At 41.2% G+C, this 22,889-nt stretch overlaps 1 protein-coding gene across 3 annotated transcripts in view; it reads left to right on the top strand.

Moving 5' to 3' along the window:
- The window catches only part of ARID2 (AT-rich interaction domain 2), a 165,731-nt gene that overhangs the window by 85,600 nt on the left and 57,242 nt on the right, over nt 1-22,889 (top strand). For all 3 annotated transcript variants that reach the window (XR_007772046.1, XM_050936013.1, XM_050936014.1), the window contains 8 exons: nt 740-958; nt 4,424-4,491; nt 12,738-12,804; nt 12,889-13,139; nt 14,316-14,412; nt 14,498-14,707; nt 15,107-15,271; nt 19,306-19,381. Coding sequence is in view for 2 of the 3 variants with exons in the window: in XM_050936013.1 (XP_050791970.1) it covers nt 740-958; nt 4,424-4,491; nt 12,738-12,804; nt 12,889-13,139; nt 14,316-14,412; nt 14,498-14,707; nt 15,107-15,271; nt 19,306-19,381 (1,153 nt within the window). In the remaining variant the exon portion in view is untranslated. The remainder of the gene's footprint in view (nt 1-739; nt 959-4,423; nt 4,492-12,737; nt 12,805-12,888; nt 13,140-14,315; nt 14,413-14,497; nt 14,708-15,106; nt 15,272-19,305; nt 19,382-22,889) is intronic.

Here is a 22,889-nt window from a genome sequence, read left to right on the forward strand (position 1 = left end):
TTGGGTAAACAGACAGATAGGCCTTGAAGTGATATTCTTTGAAAATCAACAAACTCAGGATCTATTAGGCCAAGTTAAGGAGCAAATTTCAGAGTTTTCACCAATAATGGTCTCCGTGTAGCTCACAAATGTTTAAATCTGGGTTCTGCTGATCTCAATTTCTGGGTTACAACTTGAGGAGCCAGATGGTCCGTAATGTAGCCAGAGAATCCATACCATATGGGGTTCTTCAGATCAAAATGCAAATCTTTACTGGAACACAGACACAAATTTGATGCCAATGCAGTCTACTTAGATTGCAAACTCTTTGGGACTGGGACTGTCTTTTTTTGTTCTGTATTTGTACAGCACCTAGTACAGTTAGGCCATGGACTCTTAGGTGGTATGATAATACAAATAAATAATATTGTAACTCTAAATAATTGGACTGCATTCTGTCCTAGCTGAAGTTTGAGTGGTTTTCAAGGTTGTCCTCTAGTAGAGCATATATTGCAATGTTCTGTTCTGAAATGAATAACTAACTGGCAAGATCCACATCCGATGGGAATGGTCTCAATGTTCTGGCCCAAAAGAAAATGGAAAAAAAAAATGAAATGTTGGAAAAGTTGGTTTAATGCCATGAATTATTTAAATTAAAGAGAATTATTGATATTTTACTTACTGTGTCAGCCAGAATATTCATTTTATTAGTTTGGCTGCAGAAACATTGTTCTCACTTTCTTTTTTTTGTCTTGGTTAGATTATCTTCGTCAAAGCTATGGGCTGTCTATGGACTTTAATTCGCCAAATGACTATAATAAATTGGTGCTTTCACTGTTATCTGGACTCCCCAATGAAGTGGACTTTGCTATTAATGTGTGCACTCTTCTGTCAAATGAAAGCAAGCATGTCATGCAGCTTGAAAAGGACCCTAAAATCATCACTCTACTGCTTGCTAATGCTGGGGTATTTGATGACAGTAAGTTTTAAGTTGAATTCTATTTTTACTGTATATAACATTTTTAATATCTGAGCAGGAAAGCTGCAAATATATTTTTGTAGCTTCTTTCAATTTTGAATAATCATTCTTAATTTATAGTAAATTTTAAATAATTTACTGAAGAGAAATTAACTTGATACTTAGTTTTCTTTTTTAATTATTTCGTAACGTGTGCTTCACATCAGGGTTTGAATATTAAAATTACCTTTTTATTCAGCTAGCATATATGTGTTTTGAGACTTTATCATTTAACAGTTTAATTTAGTGAAACTCAAGAATTGGGTTTTCAGTGGTATTTTTAAATTACTTGAGTTAAGTGATAAATGTTTAGCATTAGATTTCCATTTAGGCTCTGATGTCAGGACGTGTGTGTTTGTTTGTTTTCCTGATGAATGCATAGGACTTAGTTGATTTTTAAAAGATGTGCATTTTGATGTAAATTACATATTAAAAATAGAAAGAAGCATCTCATAGAAATGACACACTGAGTTTGTATTCTGATAAAAAAAAGATTTGTTAGTTCCTAATCACAGTGAAATTTAGAAATCAGACCTCAATATCATTAAAATGATCTCCGTCTGGATTTAAGAAATATTTAATTGGCCTGCTTGCATTTTTAGTATTTTAAGAAGTTGTCTTTCACAAAACTGTTTCAATACTGAATTATTTCTCCTGAGTAGATTGACCAGTGTGTTGGCTGTTAGGCCGCCTTGTTCCTTGCTTTATGTTCTTTTGTAAGCAAATATATGACCAAACCATCCTGTAATCTCACTGAATGACAATAGGATAAAATGTTACTCCTAACTTACGGAAAAAAAGGAATCGTTCATTATTTTAATTTTTGTTATGTACAAAGCTTCTCTAACAAGAGATAGTAATGTTTTCCAAAGTTAATTTTATCTAAATAAATCATCAAATGAGCGTTCTTTAGCTAAAGAAAATTTTGGGATCCCCCTAATAATAGATATAGTGTGGGTGTGCGTGCACACGCACATATGCATGTACATATTCTTGCAAAATAGTGCATAAAAATTACTATCTTCTTACTTGTTTTCAGTTGTGGGGAAGAGTATATGTGAGTCACATTATATACTCATTTTTAAAAATATTATCAACTTTTTTATTTCCTTAATCATTTGTAGTATGTAAAATATTTTTCATGTCAGTAATATATTAGTACTGGTCTGATTTCTCTTTCAGATTTTTAGGGTTGTGTGTCTGTCCTTTTACTGTGTTTTTTCTTAATAGGATGTCCTTCACTTTTGACCAGACCAATACATTGTCTTCAACTGGGCTAGTTACAAGGACTCCCAAGTGGAAGGAATGTTTAAAGAGTGTCTGAAGTTAATTTTAGTCCCCTAATTAGTCCTTCCCAGAGGCCCATCCTTAGATTCTGAATTTGAGTGGTCTCTCTGCTGAGGATCAGGACAATTCCTTCTTCAAAGTAGTTTTTACAGAAATGAGAAAGGTGCTTCAGCAAGGTTTGAATGTTCTTTTGTTTCATGCCTTTTTTGACACTCAGGGCTAGTCCTCCATTATTAACTTTTGAAGGTCAAGCCTGTGTTTCCATACAGTTGTTTCACTGGTGTCTTGTACTAGTTCTTTCTGTTATGGTCTTCCTCAGCTGAGAAGTATTTGAGGTAAAGTTCTAGGCCATCGCTAACAATAGCAAATGAAGAATCTTCGGTATTTGAGAGAGGCAAGTTTGTAAAAGACATGTTCTTTTCTTCCACTAGGAGAAAGATTTTATTTTCAGCTACTCTGTAATACATCCAGCAGTGAGAGTTCGATCAATGCAAAAGACAGATGTGTCCTATTTCCCTACCCATGTAATGAGGGAATACTTATTTTCTAGAGCAGGGATCTCAGACTCAAATGACCATGAGAGCCACATGAAGACTAGTACATTGGCCCAAGGGCGGCATCACTGACACCTCCCTACTGCTGCCCCTGGCCCCGCTCCCCTCCACCCCTTCCAGGAGGCGCCACCCCTGCCCCCGCCTCTTTCCACCCCTTCACCACCCCCATTCCAACCTCTTTCTCTAAGTCCCTGCCCTTGCTCTGCCTCTTCTCCGCCTCCTCCCCTGAGTGATCGGCTTCCCGCTCCTCCCCACCTCCCTTCAGGAAAATGCTAAGCTCCGCCAAACAGCTGTTTGGCAATGAGAAGCACCTGGAAGTAGGCAGAGGAGCAGGGTCATGGTGTGCTGGGGAGCTTGGCGGCCGCAGGAAATAACTATGGGAGGCGGGAGGTTGGAAGGCTGCACAAATAACTCTGCGGGCAGCATGCAGCCCACAGGCCACGTGTTTGAGACCCCTGTTCCAGAGCATATATAGTTTTCATCATTGTTGTTTGTGAATTGTGTTAATTCTCTTTTTTGTGATGTAACATTTCTTGTTAGATTTTTCTCAATTTTGTTAACCTTTTAGGATTTATTCCAGTTTGAAAGTTTGAGATAACTCTTATCTTGCATGTGTTAGGACAGCCTCTCTCTTTCAGGAGTACTGTCTCAGTGTTTTAACATTCATTTTTCATTTTAAGTTCCAGTTCTCTTATGTAACCTAAGAACATGATGGGAATATAAAACCTTTTTTCCCCATCTTGTCAGTAGGATTGTTTTAAATAACTTGTTTGTATCCCCAAAATATTTAATTAGGCCTTGCATGCCAAATGCTGTAAAAGCCTTGGTCTTGGATTCTATAAGATGTCAAATGCTGCTTCATTATTTTCAGCTGAAAATTGTAACATAAAAATATACTGTGAACCCAGTACTGTTTTATACAACTTCATATTGACACTAATCGCAGACTTCCAAGCTGCAAAACAGTTATTTTCCTGTCAAGGGAAATCCTGTGAACTAATCTTTGTTGCTTCCAAGTAGTGATAGGCCAGAAAGTTTGATGTAATATTATTTACTGGTTCCACCAAAGCAGCCAGGAATTATCATAAAGCTTCTTCGTAAAATACTAATATTTTAGTAAGTGGTAGTGTTGTCTAGCCATTGTGTTGGCTTCTTGAAAGCTTCAAGGGAAGTTTTGCCTAGGCACCATGCTAAACAGCTGGGAACATCTTTACTATGTACAAGCAAAAACTAGTTGCTGACATGAGGTTTAAAACTAGAAAACCACTTCATACTTTTGTCAAAAAAATTCTAGAAAAGCATGTCATGGCTCTTTAAGGTACAAGGCAAGGGTACACAAAGTTTAGATCATTCAAATATTTTCTTGTGCCTTAATAAACTGTAGTACTGCAACAGCAGTCAGTTGAGTGTATGGCAGTAGCAATTGCAGTGGTTTACTACATCTTACTGCAGAATTATTCGAAGAAAAAAGAAAACTTCTGAGTGGTCTGTAGTATTGTTGAATCTTTATTTCCATTGTTGATTGATAGAAAATCAAATGAAAATGTTCAGCTCATTTTTACTAATTTTTTTTTTATGTTTAAAGCTTTAGGATCGTTTTCTACTGTATTTGGAGACGAATGGAAGGAGAAAACTGATAGAGATTTTGTTAAGGTAATTTTGAATTATGAGACTGTTTTTAACTGTGCACTGCCAGTAACATAGTCTAAGTCTCTTAAAGCATCAAAATGATTTTCGCATAGGTTGTACCAGAATGCGACTCTGAACTACTTTCCAGTTTATTGCTTTTAAGAAAATACAGTAGGATACTAAATCAAGGATGTTTGTGATAAAACTTGGGGGTAAGTAGGAAGAAAAGCATTAAGAAAAAGGAAGTACGTGTTGTAGAAATAGACAAAGGTTGAAGAATTATTTTGAACAAGTCCTTTAACTTATTTGGCAAGAGAAAACAATGCTGGAGTTATTAAGGACTGGAATCAGCAAAGAAATACTATAGATTATGAAAATGTGCTGGTGATTCAGAAACATTGGAAGCCTAGGGAAAGTTTATGGGATGCTGGAAGCTCTGAAGAACTTTGATTCAGTTAAGAGTTTACATTATAGTAGCTAGTTTTGCATAAGACATTTTATTTTTCCACTAGAGGGCATGATATGCTATATTAACGTGTAGCAAAATTACTTCTGGCTACACTTCTATTATATGTAAACACTTCTTCTGTGTCCTAGATCAGTGGTCTCCAAACATTTTTGATCATGCACCCCTATCAGTAGAATTTTTTTTGAGCATCCACCCCCAATATATGCATATTTATTTATGTATAATTATATAAATGTACTACTATACTAATATATTATGTACTTTATAAAACATACAAAAAATAGAAATTAAAAAAGGATGAGATAAAGATGAAATAATATTTTTAAAATATTTTTATTGTATTTTATTTATTAACAATACAAAAAACCTTTTGCTCTCACAAAAAAAAATTGTTAATAATGAGTGATTGAATATGCTTCATTATTTCTGAAAATCTTGGTTTAACACTTTGTGATACAGTGATTCCAAGGTCTGGATTAGGGTTAGGGTGTGGGAGGTGGCTCAGGGTGGGGTGCGGGGTCTGGGAGGGAGTTATGGGGCAGGAGGGCGCTCAGAGCGGGGATGAGGGAGGAGGCTCAGGGCTCAGGAAGGCAGGAGGTGCAGAGTACTTACTTGGGGCAGCTCCTGTTTGGTGCAGGGGATGTGCAAGTGGCTCTGCGCAGCGCGGCACCGCTCCTATGGCCGCAATTGCTGGGGGGGTGGGCAGCTCCCAGAAGGCCACCAGAACAGAGGAGCTTTAGGGGCTGCAGGGCCCTGGGCTAAGGTGGCCCCGGGGCCCTGACCTGCAGCTCTAAAGCCCCTTTTGGAATGTGGCCCTGCGAGCACGGGCTGGAGGACTCAGGAGGAGCAGGGGCAGCCGCACAGCCAGTGGCCAGAGAGAAGTGGCCACTTCTCTCCAGCTGGCTTTGAAGGGGAAAGCGCTGCTTCTTTCTGGCCACTGGCTGTGCGTGCGGCTGTCCCTGCTCCTCCACGGGCCGGAGGACTCAGGGCCGCATTCCAAAAAGGGCTTTAGAGCTGCAGGCCAGGGCTCCTTTAGCCCAGGGCCCTGCAGCCCCTAAAGCCCCTGTGTTCCACGTGGCCCTGCCTGGGGGCGGGGGCAGCTTCCCCGCTCACTCGTTCCCTCCCTCCTCCGGCCGCCCTCGCCTCCTTCCCCCCCCCCCCCCGGCGACGCTCCTCCTGCCGCACCGCCACAGTGAATCGTCTTGCACACCCCGTGAGGTGCGTGCACCCCACTTTGGAGACCACTATCCTAGATTAATATCGTGCTCGGTAGCGTGTAATATAATATATTTGAAAGGGATTTGACATTTCATTATGTTTGCTTAAGCGGAATCTATCATGTTAATATAATACAACAGATTTCCTTAAGAAGGTTTCAAATAACTTATATTATTCAAATTTGAAGAATTTTAAAAAATGATTTGTTTTGCTCATTTTTGCTGTTGATTTCCAGGTGACAGAAATGGCCGGTGGTGGGTGGGGGATTAGACTAGTTAGTTCCACTTCAGTTTATAGTCTGATTTCTGCTCAACTTTCTTTCTTTCTTTCTTTCTTTCAAATATATCAACTGAATGCAGCAATATTTGCATTACAGACATTGCAGAAGAATTTTTATGTTCATGTCTTGTGTTAAGCTAGTTTTTACATAACTTTAATTTTGTGCCAAATTGGGTAACAGTAGTTCCCATTAAATTTTTTTTATTGCTAAAATACAAATAGATGGATTCTCCCAAAAGAATAAAATTGAGAATAAAGAAAATAGGCATTACTTTTTATGATTGGAACTTGGACATATATTAAAGTATACCAAGGTTAAGTGTCAAAAATTGTGCTTTGTGGTCTTTGTATTCACCTTTTCTGTCAGACAGATGTCCAGAAATATTATACTTGGAAATTTTTATTCAAAAGTAGCTAGCTTTTCTGGTTTTGCTATCCCCTAAAACTGAGGCAGTTTGTGTAATAGTTAATGAAGAACAACATCAGGTGCTATGTCTAGATATGTAAACATTGGAAATTATATTAAATTATAATTTATTATATGTTTGTTAATTACATCATCTTAAATAATTATAGTATATGAAGACAGATGGTTTTAATGAACTCTCTTAACTGGGTGTTAAGTAGAACCAGCATAGTTGCAATAAGGTTTACTAATAAGAAACTTGGATGTGCTCCAAAGATCTATTTATAAACGTCACATGGTGTACAGTACCACACTACTGTAAAACACTTTTTTGAAGGCATGCCATAAACCAGGCCTGCACAACTCGTAAAGCGGCAAGAGCCACATTACTCCAAAGAAAACAGCTGAGGGCTGAAACCTCCCGGCCCCGCAGAAACACCCCGCCCCAGGGCTGCTCAGCCCTGCGGAAACAAACCCTCCTTCCCCAACGCCGCCCCACCAAAACAGCTGTGGGCCAAAAAGGAAGGTTGGGGGTGGGGATTTTAAATTAACCAGGGGCTCCCAGCTGAAGAGGTGGCTGGGAGCCCTCAGGGTCAAATTAAAGGGCTCGGGGCTCCAGCAGCTCGGGGAACCTGGCAGGGCCGGCTCTAGGTTTTTTGCTGCCCCAAGCAAAAAAAACTTTGGTTGCCCCCCGTCCCGGCTCCTGGCTCCCCCCTGTAATTCCCTGCTACCCCAGTCCTGGGCTCTCCCCCCCCCCCCACCCACCCACCCACTCCGTGCCGCCCCAGCGCTGGGCTTCCCCCTTTCCTCCCCACCAGTGCCCTTCCCCCACCCCGCTGCTGCCCCAGCCCTGGGCTCCCCCCCACCAGTGCCCCCACACACACCTCCTGCCGCCCCAGCCCTGGGTCACTGGTAACTTGCTCCCAGGGTGGGTCATTCAGCAGGAATTTTGGATGTGCACAAAACACAGACAGGATTAGTTCCCATATGGTTACAGAGGTGCAGTAAAGTGGAACAATTTTCACCTTGTGTGATTGGAGGATATCTGGATGCATATTATAAGACTGTCCTCCATAAATGAGGAAAAGTTGAGGTGCCTTTTTATTATTCTTTCTTTCTGTGGGGAATTTGCCAATGCAATATCACTGTCTTCCTTTTAAAATAAACAAAAAGCCAATAGCTGTTGAAAATAGCAATTCCAGTCCTAATAAGTGTTTCTTGCTCAATTTTATCTTACTTTTTCTACAGCAAGTTACAGTGGATCAGTATATTTGATTTGGGAGAAATGAAGTAACAGCTGCCCAAACTGAGCTTGAACACTCCTGAATTTTGAGGTGTTCAAATCTGGAAGGCAGGTGCTGGGGGGAGGGGGGCTGTGGGCTCTGCAAGGGAGCATGGCAGCAAAGTGTCTGGAGCTGCATGGAGCCAGACATGCTGGTCTGAGTGGCACGGTAAGGGGACTGGGGGTTGGAGAAAGGGTAGCGGGTTCCAGGGGGCAGTCAAGGGACAGGGAGCAGTGGGGGTTGGATGGGGCGGAGGTTCAGGGGAGCAGTCTGGGGACAGGCAGCAGTTGGATAAGCATCGGAGTCCCAGGGGTTTATCAGGGGACAGGTAGAGGTTGGGGTCCTAGGGGGAAGTTGAGGGAGGTCTCAGGAGGGGGCAGTTGGGGACAAGGAGAAGGGAGGCTTAGATAGGGGCTGGAGTCCCAAGGGGCAGTTAGGGGCAGGGGTCTCGGGAGGGGGCAATCAGGGGAGAAGGAGCAGTGGCATTTAGATAGAGGGTGGGGTCCTGGGGGGCAGTTAGGGGCAAGGGTCCCTGGAGAGGAGTATCAGGGGACAAGGACCAGCAGTGCTTAGATAGGGGGTGGGAGTCCTGGAGGGCAGTTGAGGCAGGGGTCCGGGGGATGGGGGCAATCAGCAGCCGCGGGCGGGAATTCAAAGGGCTCTGGGCTGCTGGCAGCCGCGGGGAGCCCTGAGCCCTTTAAATCCCAGCCGGCCCTACCGTCGTAGCCGCGGCCGGGATTCAAAGGGCTCTGGGGTGCCCGCAGCGTGGGGAGCCCTTTAAATCCCAGCCGCGTCCGGGATTCAAATGGCTCTGGGGTGCCCGCAGTGTGGGAAGCCCTGAGCCCTTTAAATCCCAGCCGCGGCTGGGAATCTCTGCTGGCAGCCCAGAGCCCTTTGATTCCTGGCCGCGGCTGAGATTTAAAGGGCTCTGGGCTGCCTGCAGAGCGCCGTGTGCAGGGGATTTAGCATCTCCCCGCGGGCCGCACAGTGAGGCTCTGCGGGCCGCATGTTGTACAGGCCTGCCATAAACTAATTCCACATCTAAAAAAACCTATATATTACAATAATCCGTTTTTTTAATAGAATCTTATTTTAAGCAGTTTGTTGATCCCACCATAGGATGTTATTTATTTCATATAGCAGCTATGCTTCTGTATATAAAATGTTGGTATTTTTAAATTTAAAATTCCCCTGTTATTCTGTTGACTCACAACAAATTGTGTTGGCGAGAGCAGGAGGTTGCATGCTTATTCTTTTCTCTTTTGGATTGCTTATACTTTTATAAAATTAGCAAAATGGTGTTGATGTAGATCTGTGCTCTCTTCTTGCTCTTGTTTTTCAGGTTTTCTTTTGTAAATGTTAGTTTGTCTGTTACTTGTTCTACCAGGTGCCAATATTTATTTTGATAGGGTCATCATTAACTTCTCCTATTATGTTTCCTACAGTGACAGTTAATAGTAAGGATTTGCACCATTGTGTACTAATGTGGTGGCTAATCCCAATTTAATCTCAACCTCTTTTCCTAATCTAGACAAAGACCAAGATTCTGAAATCAGGTCTTTCAAAATGCTCAGTTCCAAGCATTCCTAGAGCCAAAGACTTGGCATAGGTGGAACTGGTTGATATTGAGGTACTGACATCTTTCCCTTGAGAACAATGTGAGCTATGAAGCATTGGAATTTTATTGATCCAGCTAAAAGTCAGAGTTGAATGAGTCCTTGGATATGAAAATCAGAAGGTTACAGTAGGGATTACAGTGGATGAGAAGCTGGATATGAGTCAACAGTGTGCCCTTGTTGCCAAGAAGGCTAACGGCATATCGGGCTGCATTAGTAGGAGCATTGCCAGCAGATCAAGGGAAGTGATTATTCCTCTCTATTTGGCATTGGTGAGGCCACATCTGGAGTATTGCGTACAGTTTTGGTCTCCCCACTACAGAAGGGATGTGCACAAATTGGAAAGAGTCCAGCAGAGGGCAACAAAAATGATTAGGTCTGGGGCACATGACTTATGAGGAGAGGCTAAGGGAACTGGGTTTATTTAGTGTGCAGAAGAGAAGAATGAGGGGGGATTTGATAGCAGCCTTCAACTAGCTGAAGGGGGGGGGGGGGTTCCAAAGAGGATGGAGCTAGGCTGTTCTCAGTAGTGGCAGATATTAGAACAAGGAGCAATGGTCTCAAGTTGCAGTGGGGGAGGTCTTGATTGGATATTAGGAAAAACTATTTCACTAGGAGGGTGGTGAAGCACTGGAATGGGTTACCTAGTGAGGTGGTGGAATCTGCATCCTTAGAGCTTTTTAAGGTCCGGTTTGACAAAGCCCTGGCTGGGATGATTTAGTTGGTGTTGGTCCTGCTGTGAGCAGGGGGTTGAACTAGATGACCTTTTGAGGTCTCTTCCAACCCTAATCTTCTATGATTCTACTATTCTAAGTTGTGAAATTTGAGTGCCTAATACCTCTGTTCTGACAACAGATGCCTCAGCTCTTATTGGCTGTCCAGGTGAAATCTTGACTCTTGGTGCCTTTGTGGCTCTCTCACTTGAGCTTCTGAGAGGGCACTCCTGTTTTAGTCTGTTCTGGAGAATAGAGTGTTTCACTGGACCTGGCAGCCAGAGTTGTCTGTCACTAGCCTTCTTTATCTAAGAGAGATGTTTCTTTGGTTCTGAAGTATCATCTTTAAGGTTGGCTCAGGCCCCTCATTCTGTGGTTTTTAGAATCAGACAGACCTCTTTCAGACTATGTACTTCAACTGCTCTCCTTCTTCTGAGAGTGCTAGGAGCCTTCATCTTTGGCTTTACCTATACCCTGGTATGAAGTGATACAAGCCCTTTATATAGTAGTAACATTGTTAAAGAAGTCATCAGAGAGAGATACTGCCAATTGTCGTTCACTTAAATGACCTCAAGAGTCAACTCTGATCTTTTCTTGGAGTGTTTAAAATCTCCTCGAGCCAGCCTGGGGGGATTTATTAGACACATACTATAAAGAGTAATGTATGGATAAATTGGTCCTTCATCATTGCCCCCCCGATGACAGTGTTATAATGCCTTCTGTATCACCACCAAATGATTTTTAGCAGTTTCAGGAACATGGGGCTAATTGGTGAAGAAGTTGGATTTGAAAATGACAATGTTGTTTGATATCCTTGTCAAAAGGCTAAGACTGCAGTACCCATTACTTATGGCTGCCTTGCTCCTGCAACGTATTGATATTTTGCTTCAACTTCAGTACCTACTGTGGTTAAAAATAATTTTTAAAAAGCTCATCAATTATACCAACTGCTAGAGTTTTAATATTTTTTAATAAGCCTATGCCAAGATGACATTGATGTCCGCTTCTGCAGAGAGAACATGCCAAGTCCTCATGTTCTATACCACATGAGAGAGTCCAGGATGACTTACCTCTGAGAAGAAAGTCTACCCTTCTATAACTTCAAATTACCCAACCGCCTTAGATAGATACATTTTTTTAAATCTGAGAGTGCTTCTTTTTGGACTTTTAGCCTGAATATTTTAAAGAGATCAAGAGCATATTGTTGGATGATCAGTCTAACTAATGCCATGACACCATGAGAGCATCTTATGATTTTGGTATCACTGCAGGAGCACTGGCAATAGCAGTAACCCTACATTACTAATTGGCTTAGTTCTCTGGGCCTTTCCAAAGACTTTAAAATTAAGGTTGAAGATGTGTATTTGAGGATACACCACCTCTTTCGTGTTTTAAAAATACGAACACCAGAGAAATTAAAGGAGTAAGCCTTGGGCATGATTCTAATATCATCTTCCTTTTGTTATCACTAGTGAAATTTGCATGTTTACCCTCTTCATCACTTTCCAATAGAGTAACATCAAAAAGGGTATATTGCATTGACAAGTGAAATTCAAGGCAATCTGGTTTTGCACACATCATTTAAACGTGACAAAACCCCTCTTCCTTGAATGTCTCAAGCTCCTTCTTAAAAAGGGCCCTCTCTAGCTCAAAGTGATGATTGCAATAGAAGTATCATTCTCACAGAGGTTTTACTTCATTTCTTGTCCTAAATTGTTTCCTGGGTTTTACTCTGTGATGATAGAGCTGTTGCATTTCACTTAAGAGACAGCAGTATTTTAGTAGTGGATTAAGTGATCCATATATACTTTATCAGCTTATGAGCTTGATCCTGCATATCCTTGATCATATGATTAATCTTGACTGTAGTCAGACTCGCCACACAGTAAAGGTTTGCAGATCAGGCCCTTAATTTGTAAAGTACTTTGAATTCCTTGTGGTGGAATAGGATTAGGCCCCAATCCTGTTGGTTGATTGTGGATGGAGTACCTTTGGTGTCCTGGAAGGGTGGCAGGAAGACTTCTTTAAAGCAGCTGTAATATATTGAGCATCATAGGTTTCAGCTCTGAAGTGAAGAATGTACCATTATTTAGATAGAGATAATCTTTAAGATGCAGTAATAGCTGACATGAATGGGAAGAGGATTTTTTTCAAGGGATGGAATAGTGATAAACACATACTTATCCATCTGTGAATATTTTAAAGAGGCAGAAGAGAAAAGAAATGTATTTTTAAAGGAAGCATCACACTTCAGAAATTCAGTTTTACTTTTTATTCTGTTCTCAGTTTTGGAAGGATATTGTCGAGGATAATGAAGTACGTGACCTCATTTCTGACAGAAACAAATCTCAAGGTGAGATGTCTTGAATAAACTGATTAGATAAATTCTGGTAAATATAGAAAAGGAATAGCTAAAGTTGATGTTTTTCTTTTGTAGATGTTCCATCAGAAGAATGGATATGGGAATCCTTATTTCATCCACCTCGCAAGTTGGGCATTAATGATATTGAAGGGCAGCGGGTACTTCAGATTGCAGTGATATTGCGAAATCTTTCCTTTGAGGAGGGAAACGTTAAACTTTTGGCAGCTAATCGTACTTGTCTTCGGTTCCTGCTACTCTCTGCTCATAGTCATTTTATTTCTCTACGACAATTGGGGCTTGACACGCTAGGAAATATTGCAGCAGAGGTAAATATACTTTGGTGAAGTATACTTAGCATTAAGTAGCTTGACTGATGTCTTAAATTTAATTATTTTTCTTGTGTTTATTTGAAGTAGTAGTGAATAAGTGTTTTGAATTTGCAAATAATAGATTTCAACAGAATGCACAACGCTAGGAATCAGATATAGAGTGTGGCCCTCAATTGCCTAAGCCCAGTCATATGAGGGAATGCAGTTGTTTGAGGGGCATGGGATCCTTCAAATCATCTCTAATTTTCAATTGAAATTCCATGGCATTGGGGAATTACTTTAAAAATGAAAAATATTCATATGGGTTATACTTTATAAATCATAACTCCACTATGATAATACAAGAATTCCTGTGTCACCAGTTAATAGGTATCAATACACTGTTTATAATGATGAGTATGAGAAAACCAGGGTGACTTTGGGAAGGTCACATACACAGGGGTATATCGTCAGTGAGGGAGACTTTCTTTTCAAAGTTATTTAGATGTAAGAAGAAACAGTAAGACCAACTCAATCCATTTTATGGCATTATACACCACCGATAAATATAAAGTTGGACATTGTGTATATGTTGAAATCCTGCAATGAGTAAAATAGCAGGGAAGGAGACACTGTAGTGCTCAGTTACTGATAGAAATCTGACTAGGATGGTGTTTTCATGTGTGGGAGGGCTTTGGAAGAGCACTAGTGATGGTGGTAGTAGTAATAGTATTTCCATAGTGCCTAGGGATCCAAATCATGGACCAGGATGCCATCATGCTAGGTACTAGGTGCTGTACAAACAGGACAAAGGATGGTGAAAGCCATAAGGAGGAATTCACCCCTAATCACTGCTACTGTTTCGTAGGGCTTCGGAAAGAGTGCATATCTATCCTGATGGCAGCCTTGGAATTCAGTTATTTTCCTTACTGTAAAGACTCAAAGAAAAAAGAGACGTTCAGAGCCTCTTCCCAAATACTTTAGAAGAGAAAAGGGTTAATGCAATTTTAAAAATAATAAGTAAGAACTCTAGGCATTTAAATCACAGTCTTACATGTTCACAGAAGTGACATATTCCAACGTATAAAGGCTTTTGAGCATTGAATTTGGTATGCAAATTTAAGAACTGTAAGTATTATGACTGTACATACAACGTGGACTGCAGCTTAAGTAATGTTTTTTCCTTTCTCTCAGCTTCTGTTGGACCCTGTTGATTTCAAAACTACTCATCTAATGTTTCACACTGTTACAAAATGCCTAATGGCAAGGGATAGATTCTTAAAAATGAGAGGTAAGGTCTTAGACTGCTAATTTTTTTGTAAATAGTAAGAGAATGATTTTTGGCTGTTTAATACTATTCTATATTTGTTTTTCAGGCATGGAAATCTTAGGGAATCTTTGTAAAGCTGAAGATAATGGTGTATTAATTTGTGAATATGTGGATCAAGAATCCTACAAAGAGATAATATGTCATCTCACTTTACCAGATGTGCTGCTTGTAATCTCAGCACTTGAAGTTCTGTACATGCTCACAGAAATGGGAGAAGTGGCCTGCACAAAAATTGCTAAAGTAGACAAGAGCATAGGTGAGGAAGAAGCAGAACAAAATATTATATTAGTTTATTTGTTGAGGAAAAAGACATGGCACATTGTCACATTCAGGTATTCAAAAAATGTACTTTGTCAGAGTTTAGAGAATTTATGTGTTTGTATATTATGTGCATATTGTTGCCATATATTTACATAACTGAATTTTTGTTTTCTCAGAGAATTAATGAAAATAGAGACCAAAGCAGGTCAGGATTTTGAATTATATATTGGCTTTATATGCAGTGAAAAATATAATGTAGAAATCCACAGAAATATATGAGGGTTTGTTTTTCTTTCAGCAAGTGCCAATTTAATCCAAATCAGTGTGTTCAATACCAAACACTCATATTTGTTTTGTTGTAATATCGTTATTGGTTTTGCATTTAATGTTTTAGATACATTAGTATGTCTGGTTTCTATGGACATCCAGATGTTTGGACCTGATGCACTTACTGCAGTAAAACTCATTGAACATCAAAGCTCCAGCCATCAAGTATCTGAAATCAGGCCACAGGTGGTGGAGCATGTTTCCTCACAGGCCCATGCAACAGCTGTCCCAGGTTAGTGCTATTGTAGGAGAACATCTTTTGTATTTCTGTAGAACATTCTTTATAGCATATGTGACTGTCCATCTGTCTTTCTATCTGTAGCTATGTAATTGCATGCATGTGTATAGCTATATAGCTATGCATAATTTAATGATTTACTTGTGCTTCAATACGTCAAATCAGACATGCATATTTTAATATTGTTGCTGGCACAATGGATGTTAAGTTAATCTTTCTTTTATTTTGCTAATTGAATGAATGTTTGGAACAATATTGGTCATTACATGAAAACACTCTGAAGTAACATGGCAAGTGTCTTAACATTTTTCAACGCTGTCAATCTTGAAAATGTACACAATGAAAATGTTATACATTTTTATTTAAAATTAACGTTCATTTGCATGTCAGCAAAATATCTACAACTCACAGAGGGGCGGCAAGTCCATTTTGTGTTATATTCTGTGTGAATAGTATGTAAAAGAAGTTCTCAGTTAGTGTTAGGGTCAAATTCTAGGAGAATGGGCTATAGGATCTAATGGAATCATGGAAATGAAGATTAAAAAAAAATTCTCATTGACTGCATTGAAGCCACTAAACATTTCATTTGTAATGTGAGCCAAAGTTTAACACCTACAATTAAAGCTTAAAGGAAAGTTAAATCTTTTTGTTAAGGTCATTAGAACCTCAGAATGTACTTGATATTGTAGATATTGTTTAGCTGTAGAAAATCTATTTTCAGAGTGAAATCCTGGCCCCATTGAAATAAATGATAAAGCACTCTTTGGCTTTAGTAGGGTCAAAATTTCACTCTAGATATCTGGTGTCTTTTGACGTGCACACAGAGTTTTTAACAAGAACTTTTCTTGTTAAATTCACATACAAAATTACATTCTGCTGACTTATGTGATTCCTCTAACAGCAAGTATAGGAGAAAAATGTCTATTTCAGTGCTTTTCACAAGTATACATTGCATATCAAGAAAGTTATGGGCATTGTTGGATCATTGTTGCATCATGGTGGCTCATCCGATCCAAATATAAATGTCCCTCTCATTAATTAAACAACTGATAATACAATCAAGCATGTACTTGCTGGTCCTAGTCCTGCTGCCCTCAATCCCATAATTTCAGTGAAAGTAAAACCTGCAGGATTTGGCTCAAATTGGAGACCCAGGAGTCATATGCTTTCAGCCATTTATAAAGTGTAGATATCTGAAATATCTTGCCATATGTTGCTGCTTTAAAAAAAATTATTTTTAAAAAATGTTTAAATTTAAAAACTCCCTCCCTCCCCTGCCAAAAAACCCCAATCTCACCACCACTACCACCCTTTTTTTCCCCCCTCAATACTTAAAGTACCACAGACTTTTTAAAGGCCCATACTGCCTTTTTGTGGTTCCCGGAAGCTCCTAAAAGGTGTAAACCTGAGACATGTTGGTGAGCTGCAACTCCCATTCAAGTCAGGGTCAGACTCAAAGACTCTAGTACTTCTGTTTCATTTCTGTGACTAAATATAAACTTAAGTTTTTTCCCTAGTATTTTTTCGCTTTCCCCCTTGGACTTAATATACATTGTGGTTTGCTGGATTACCCACTCATCCAGAACCTTTCTCAGTTAATCAGATTCTTCTTCTCAAAACTATTTTTATAAAACATTGCAGTTCAAAGTGACTTGACTCCAGAAAAGTATGAGCCATGAAATCTTGACAAACTTTTTGCTAGCCATTTGAAGGCCTTGCCCATGTTAGAGTATTTTGCTTTGATATGACTACGTTGATGTAGTTACACAGGTGCAAACTCCATATACAGATGTGCTGCATCTCTGTAAAGCAAGTTACTAGAGTAAATTGTATTAGTGAGTGCCCCCACTTGATATTAGTGCAGCATGTCTACATGAGCTTTTAACCATATAAGTAGTGTAAGCATTCATGTACAACTTTACTTTTTAGTTAGTGCTTTTTTATTTAATGGAACATGTTTGACTCTAATAGGACTATACTGAAATACCTTCATGATACTGAACCAGGTGGCCTAGTGGTTTGGGCTGAAAGAGTTAAATTAATGTGGAAAGCATTGAAGGATGAGATAATTATATCCCAGTATGTCACATTTTCATTCTATGAAATAATAATTTCCCACTGCAGACTAAAATCTTAGTTATTTGTGTTACACACAAATGTATCATAAGGCAGCATTAGTAGTTATTTTATATTTCATTCTGTAGTCCTCTTTTCTCACGTTTTGTAACTTTTTCAAAAGTTTGCCATTTGGTGAAAACTTTCCAAGCTTGGTCTGCTCTTGAAGGCATTTGTTTTGTTTTTAAATTAAAATAAAATTGGACCAGCTGCTTAAGTTAAGTGGTTGCAAGTTGCTTGCCTACTTTAAAGAACAACTGAGACTTTTATGTGTTCAGAAAACTCAAAAGCATTTTTATTTAAAAGTTCAAACATCCTCAATGAGGAACATGATTTTAATATTTGGGAAAAAATTAGTTCAGAAATACTAAACTTACTACCATTTTGAAAATGGTGCCCTGAGCATGTTTTAGCATTTTCCTTAAGCAAAGAAGTGCTTGTGCACATGGTGAGTTATGGATGCACATAAACTGAAAAATAGATTAAGGGAGAGTAGTTGGGAAAACCTTATTTGTTCCCAGACCATCTAAGTATTCTGAATAATGATAGGTAATTCTACAGCCAAGGGACTACCATTGAGAATGACACGTCCCTGATTGTTTACATCAGCTACACAATCTCTACTAATCATAAATGAGAGTGCTAGACAGGAAGATAGAGACTTTCGGTAGCTAGGTCCTAGCATATCAAGGTCTTTAAAGATTAGTGCCAAGACCTTGAAGCAGATATAGAACTCTGGTAGACCTATTGCAGGTCATCGATCACCAGTGTAACACAGGTTTACAGGGCTGCCTGTGAATGGGCCTCATAGGCAGGCCACTTCATCTTGCAGTAGTTGCAGCTTCTGTGTGGCCTTTGTGGTCAAATCATTGCAGTAATTCAGCACAGAGATGCTGATGGCATGGATGACCAGGGATAGGTCTCTTATTTGAAAGTGTAATTCATTTTTTATACAGAGAATTAAGTAACATGGCAGGTTTTAACACCCTTGGGACAAGAGTGCACTGCTATTCTGTCAAAGCATCTTGATGTCATATGCTTGAATCTTGCATAAAGATGCAGTCATTTTTTATTACTTTAAGGTCAACTCAAGTTGGTTCTGATTAGTTCCAACCTGGGATATTTGTGCAGACAGGAAGAATTGAGGAGCTAAGACAGAAGGGTCAGCCAAGCTTGAGAAAAAGCAATATTTTTTCTTTGAGTGATTGTCTATATGTATGTGTCTGTATGTTGGTGCTCATGTGCCTCATGAACTTGAGATCTGAAGCATTTGGCCATCAGTGTTGAGGGGTCTGCACCGGGTGACATCTCCTCCTCCTGGGAAAGAAGGGTGAAGTGGACCAACTTGTTTCTCAACTCCTTCTTACTGCCCATGGCTCTGACGGTTCCTGTTATCCATTCCATCCTGTCATAAAACCAGTTTCAAACCAGATGTGCTAATGCAAGTCATGTTTTATACTAGTGCAGTACATTTAGACTAGCGGTTTGCACTAATACAGTTACAGTAGTGGCTAGAAACCTTGCCGGAGGTGTGTTCTCACACACCTCTCATTACATCTTTGAAACAACATGGCATGCATTTAAACAGAGTTGGTTTAAAGCAAATCTGATCATTCAGTAACAAATAAGCTATTGCCTTTTAAGACATGGATTTGGGGAGTTCTTTAAATATATGTAGTTATACTTTGTGTCTAGGAATCTCTCTGTAGATGTAATTAATTAATCCTTACATTTAATTTTGTCATAATGAACTTCTTTGGAGAGTGAGGGGAGAGATCTTGCAAAAATACAAAACAAATTTCAAATCAAATTTGAAACTACTGAACTTCCGATGATCCTTTGTGTTGCCTGAGATGTTCAATTTTATAGGAAGAATCATCATTACATGTCAGCAAATGTATCTTTTTCCATAGCATCAAGAGCGGCACAGCATGTTGCTCCACCACCAGGAATAGTGGAAATAGACAGTGAGAAATTTGCATGTCAGTGGTAAGTATGCAGTTCCATTCAAATACTTTCTTGAGAAAGAACAAAAACAACACAAAATGTTAGCCATTTGACCTGATACTTCAAACTAATTGTTTTCTCTGTCTTAGAATATAATTTAATCCTTTAATTTAATTACAAATCTAATCTTGCTGTAAAACTGTAGAGCAGCATTGTCTGACTGAACAGTATTTTCATCTTGTGCTACTGTACCGATACAAGAAAGTGTTTTCTCAAATTTTGAAACTAGATTTTTGCAAGGCTGTGATTTCATCAGTGGGAGGCTCAATGAAACCAGGGAAGATGAAAGACCTTTTTTCCTCCGACCCTTCCCCACCCCATACTTGCTTTAATATTTTACTAGTTATAATGTATGTTTGTACATCCAATATTCTAGAGAATTGATACCCAACTCATAGCTCTCAAGTAGGGCTAGGGTGATTCCCCAAACTGGTGTTGACCTATACATGCATCTGCTCAAATTCTAAGTCTTTGGGTTGATCAGTTCCTGAAACTCTTCTACTTCCAACACTCCCTGCTTCCCACACAAAAATGATATGGGTTAAAGATGGAGCTAGTTATTGAATTGATTCAAAGATTCATATACACACACGTCTTTACAGTGAAGTGGGGAGCATTTTACAAGAAGCAGAGTGGTTCTACACTGAAAGTCTGTCATTTCACTTATAACTTAAGCAAAGATTTTGGCTGCACAGGAGTAGTTTTGACAAGCTAGGATCTGCAACAACTGAGTTGCCTCCTGTGCTCCTGCTTGTAGTTAGACACTTGGATTGTACTCTGTGTGAGGTATCATTAATAAAGTTATTGCTAGTTGACACTAACATATGATGAGACTCTAAGCTTAGATACTACAGTGATATAGTTAATATAGAAAACCTCAGATAGATGTTTTTAGCTAGAAAATAGCAGCTAGTATTTGAAATCTTCATAATCCAAAATAAGTGGAATCTGCATATTCCTCCTCTCAAACATGCTTCTTCAGAAGCCCATTGTATACAGCTATGAATTCTACAGTTCATATTTATACTATACTTTTTTTCTGCCTGGGAATTAGACAGTAGAGCTGTCCCACTGTTATCTGAGGTGTGAAGTAATAATAGAGGGGACAGTGAGCAATCAGACTGTCTCCCTTGCTTCCCATACTGCCGTTCTGCCAACCCCTAATCCTAGGAGAGATAGAAAAGGAGCCACTGAAATCTTTCTGGACCCCCAAACCAAAAAGGAATGGTGCAGAATAGCCTCTCTTGCATTCAAGCAGGCAGGAATAGGCAGTTAAATCAGAGAAAGATTCCACAGTTGTCACCTCTTATTCTTCTTCGAGTGCTTGCTCATATCGATTCCAATTAGGTATGCATACGCCGCGTGCACGTTCTTCGGAAGATTTTTACCCTAGCAACACTCGGTGGGTTGGCTGCGTTGCCCCCTGGAGTGGCGCTGTTATGGCGCGAGATATATACCCCTGCCAGCCCATCACCCCTTCAGTTCCTTCTTACCGCCCGTGACGGTCATTGGAACTGTGGAGCGCAGCGTAGCTGATCTCCACTTCCCTAGCTTTCTTCGTGTTTTCTCTATAGATAGTTGTAGATAGTTCACAGTTATAGTTAGTTTTTAGTCTTTTGTGTATAGATAGTGTATATAGTTGTTGGGGGATCAGGGATTGTCCCCTTTCCTCCACCCCGGTGCCGGGGCTCATGCCCAGGTCACTGGGTTTCAAACCGTGCTCGGCGTGCCTCAAGCCGATGCCAGCGGGAGATCCCCACGACTCCTGCCTGAAGTGCCTTGGGGAATCCCACCTCCCTGATAAGTACCACATTTGTAAGGCCTTTAAGCCTAGGACAAAGAAGGAGCGGGACTTTCGCTTGAAGCAGCTCCTCATGGAGGCGGCACTTAGCCCGGTGCCCTCGGTACCGAGTGGAGAACAAACTTCCTCGGTCCGAAGCGCTCCTCCGGCGCTGGAACGTTCTGGTACCGCAAAAGAACCTTGGCACCGATGCCATCGCAGCACCGCTTACTGTCTCCACGGCCTAGGAAGCAGCACAAACCACCTGCTGCTTTGGCACCGTCCATGCCTCTGCAAGAGCAACAATCCAGGTTAGATTGCCTGGCTAAGTCATCCGTCGTGGCACCGCAAGTTGCAGCACCGTCGATTCCAGTTCCACAAGGACCGTCAAGTCTGGTGCTCCAGAGCTCCCCGATGCGCACCGTGATTGAGCTCGGTCTCCCATTCATCCCGGAGATCTACTCCACAGCGCGCGAGCTGATTGGGCTGATGGAACCTGGACTGCCTCAATCCCCGGCACCGCCGGTGCGGGTCATACAATCAATAGGCAAGCCTGCTTTGATGAGGCCGCCCTACATGGGAGTCGCTGAGAAGCATCGATCCAGATCTCGGTCCCGTCGACGATCCTGGTCCCGGCGCCACTCGCAATCCCAGCACCGCTCTCCATCACTGTACTGGTCGCATTCGCAGCACCGCTCAGCCTCCTGTATACCTATCCCGTACACTCGGTACCAATCTGGGTCCCGGCACGGTTCCTGGCACCATTCCTCCGGCAGCCGCTCTTGACGACGTAGTTCGTTGTCGAGATCCAGGTCGACCTCCCGGCACTGCTACAGTCGTTGGTCCCAGTCCCGATCGCGGTACCGCCAGAGGTCTCGGTATCGCTCCCTGGTGCTGTCCCGCGACCTGTCAGGTCGGGACACGACAGCTCCTCAAGGACTCTCAGCCCCCCCTTGGCCTTCGAGACAAACTTCAACATCGTCTCAGGCAGGGAGCGGTCATTATGTCCAAGGTCGTGACACAGAGGCAGCCAGTCAGACCTATGCTGAGAGTCAAGATCCTGATCAGGGTCCCCCTCAGTGGTCCTTCTGGACACCTTGAACATACCATCAGACCCAAGGTGTTCCTTCAGCTGCACCCTGGTCAGCCCTCTCTGAACACCGCATACGGGAGGCAACCGTGAGCCGTCCTCCACCTATGGGCACGGATGACGCTGCTATCCCACCGGCTGATGCCCAGGCTCCACCTATACCTGACACTGGTCTCCAGGACCTCCTCGTTCCTGGCCTTTCCTCCTCCTCCTCCTCACCTGATGAGGCAGTGGCAGGCACATCGTCCTCTGGCCCCCCTCCAATAGACCAGAGGGCTCACCAAGATCTTTTGCGTAGGGTGGCGCAGAATATGAACTTGCAGGTGGAGGAGGTCCCAGAGATAGAGGACCCGGTGCTGGACATGTTATCGGCAGACATCCCTACCAGAGTTGCCCTGCCTTTTATCCGCACTATTCAAGCCAATGCGGATACGATCTGGCAGTCTCCAGCCTCTATTCCTCCCACTGCCAGAGGGGTGGAGAGGAAGTATATGGTTCATCCAAGGATTATGAGTATTTGTATGTGCATCCTCACCCTTGCTCCTTGGTGGTACAGTCAGTACCTGGACTTGTTTGGTCACAAGATTTACTCAGCGGGGGGTCTCCAGCTTAGGGTAGCT

This window comes from Gopherus flavomarginatus, chromosome 1 (assembly GCF_025201925.1).
Source record: "Gopherus flavomarginatus isolate rGopFla2 chromosome 1, rGopFla2.mat.asm, whole genome shotgun sequence".
NCBI classification, from domain to species: Eukaryota; Metazoa; Chordata; order Testudines; family Testudinidae; genus Gopherus; species Gopherus flavomarginatus.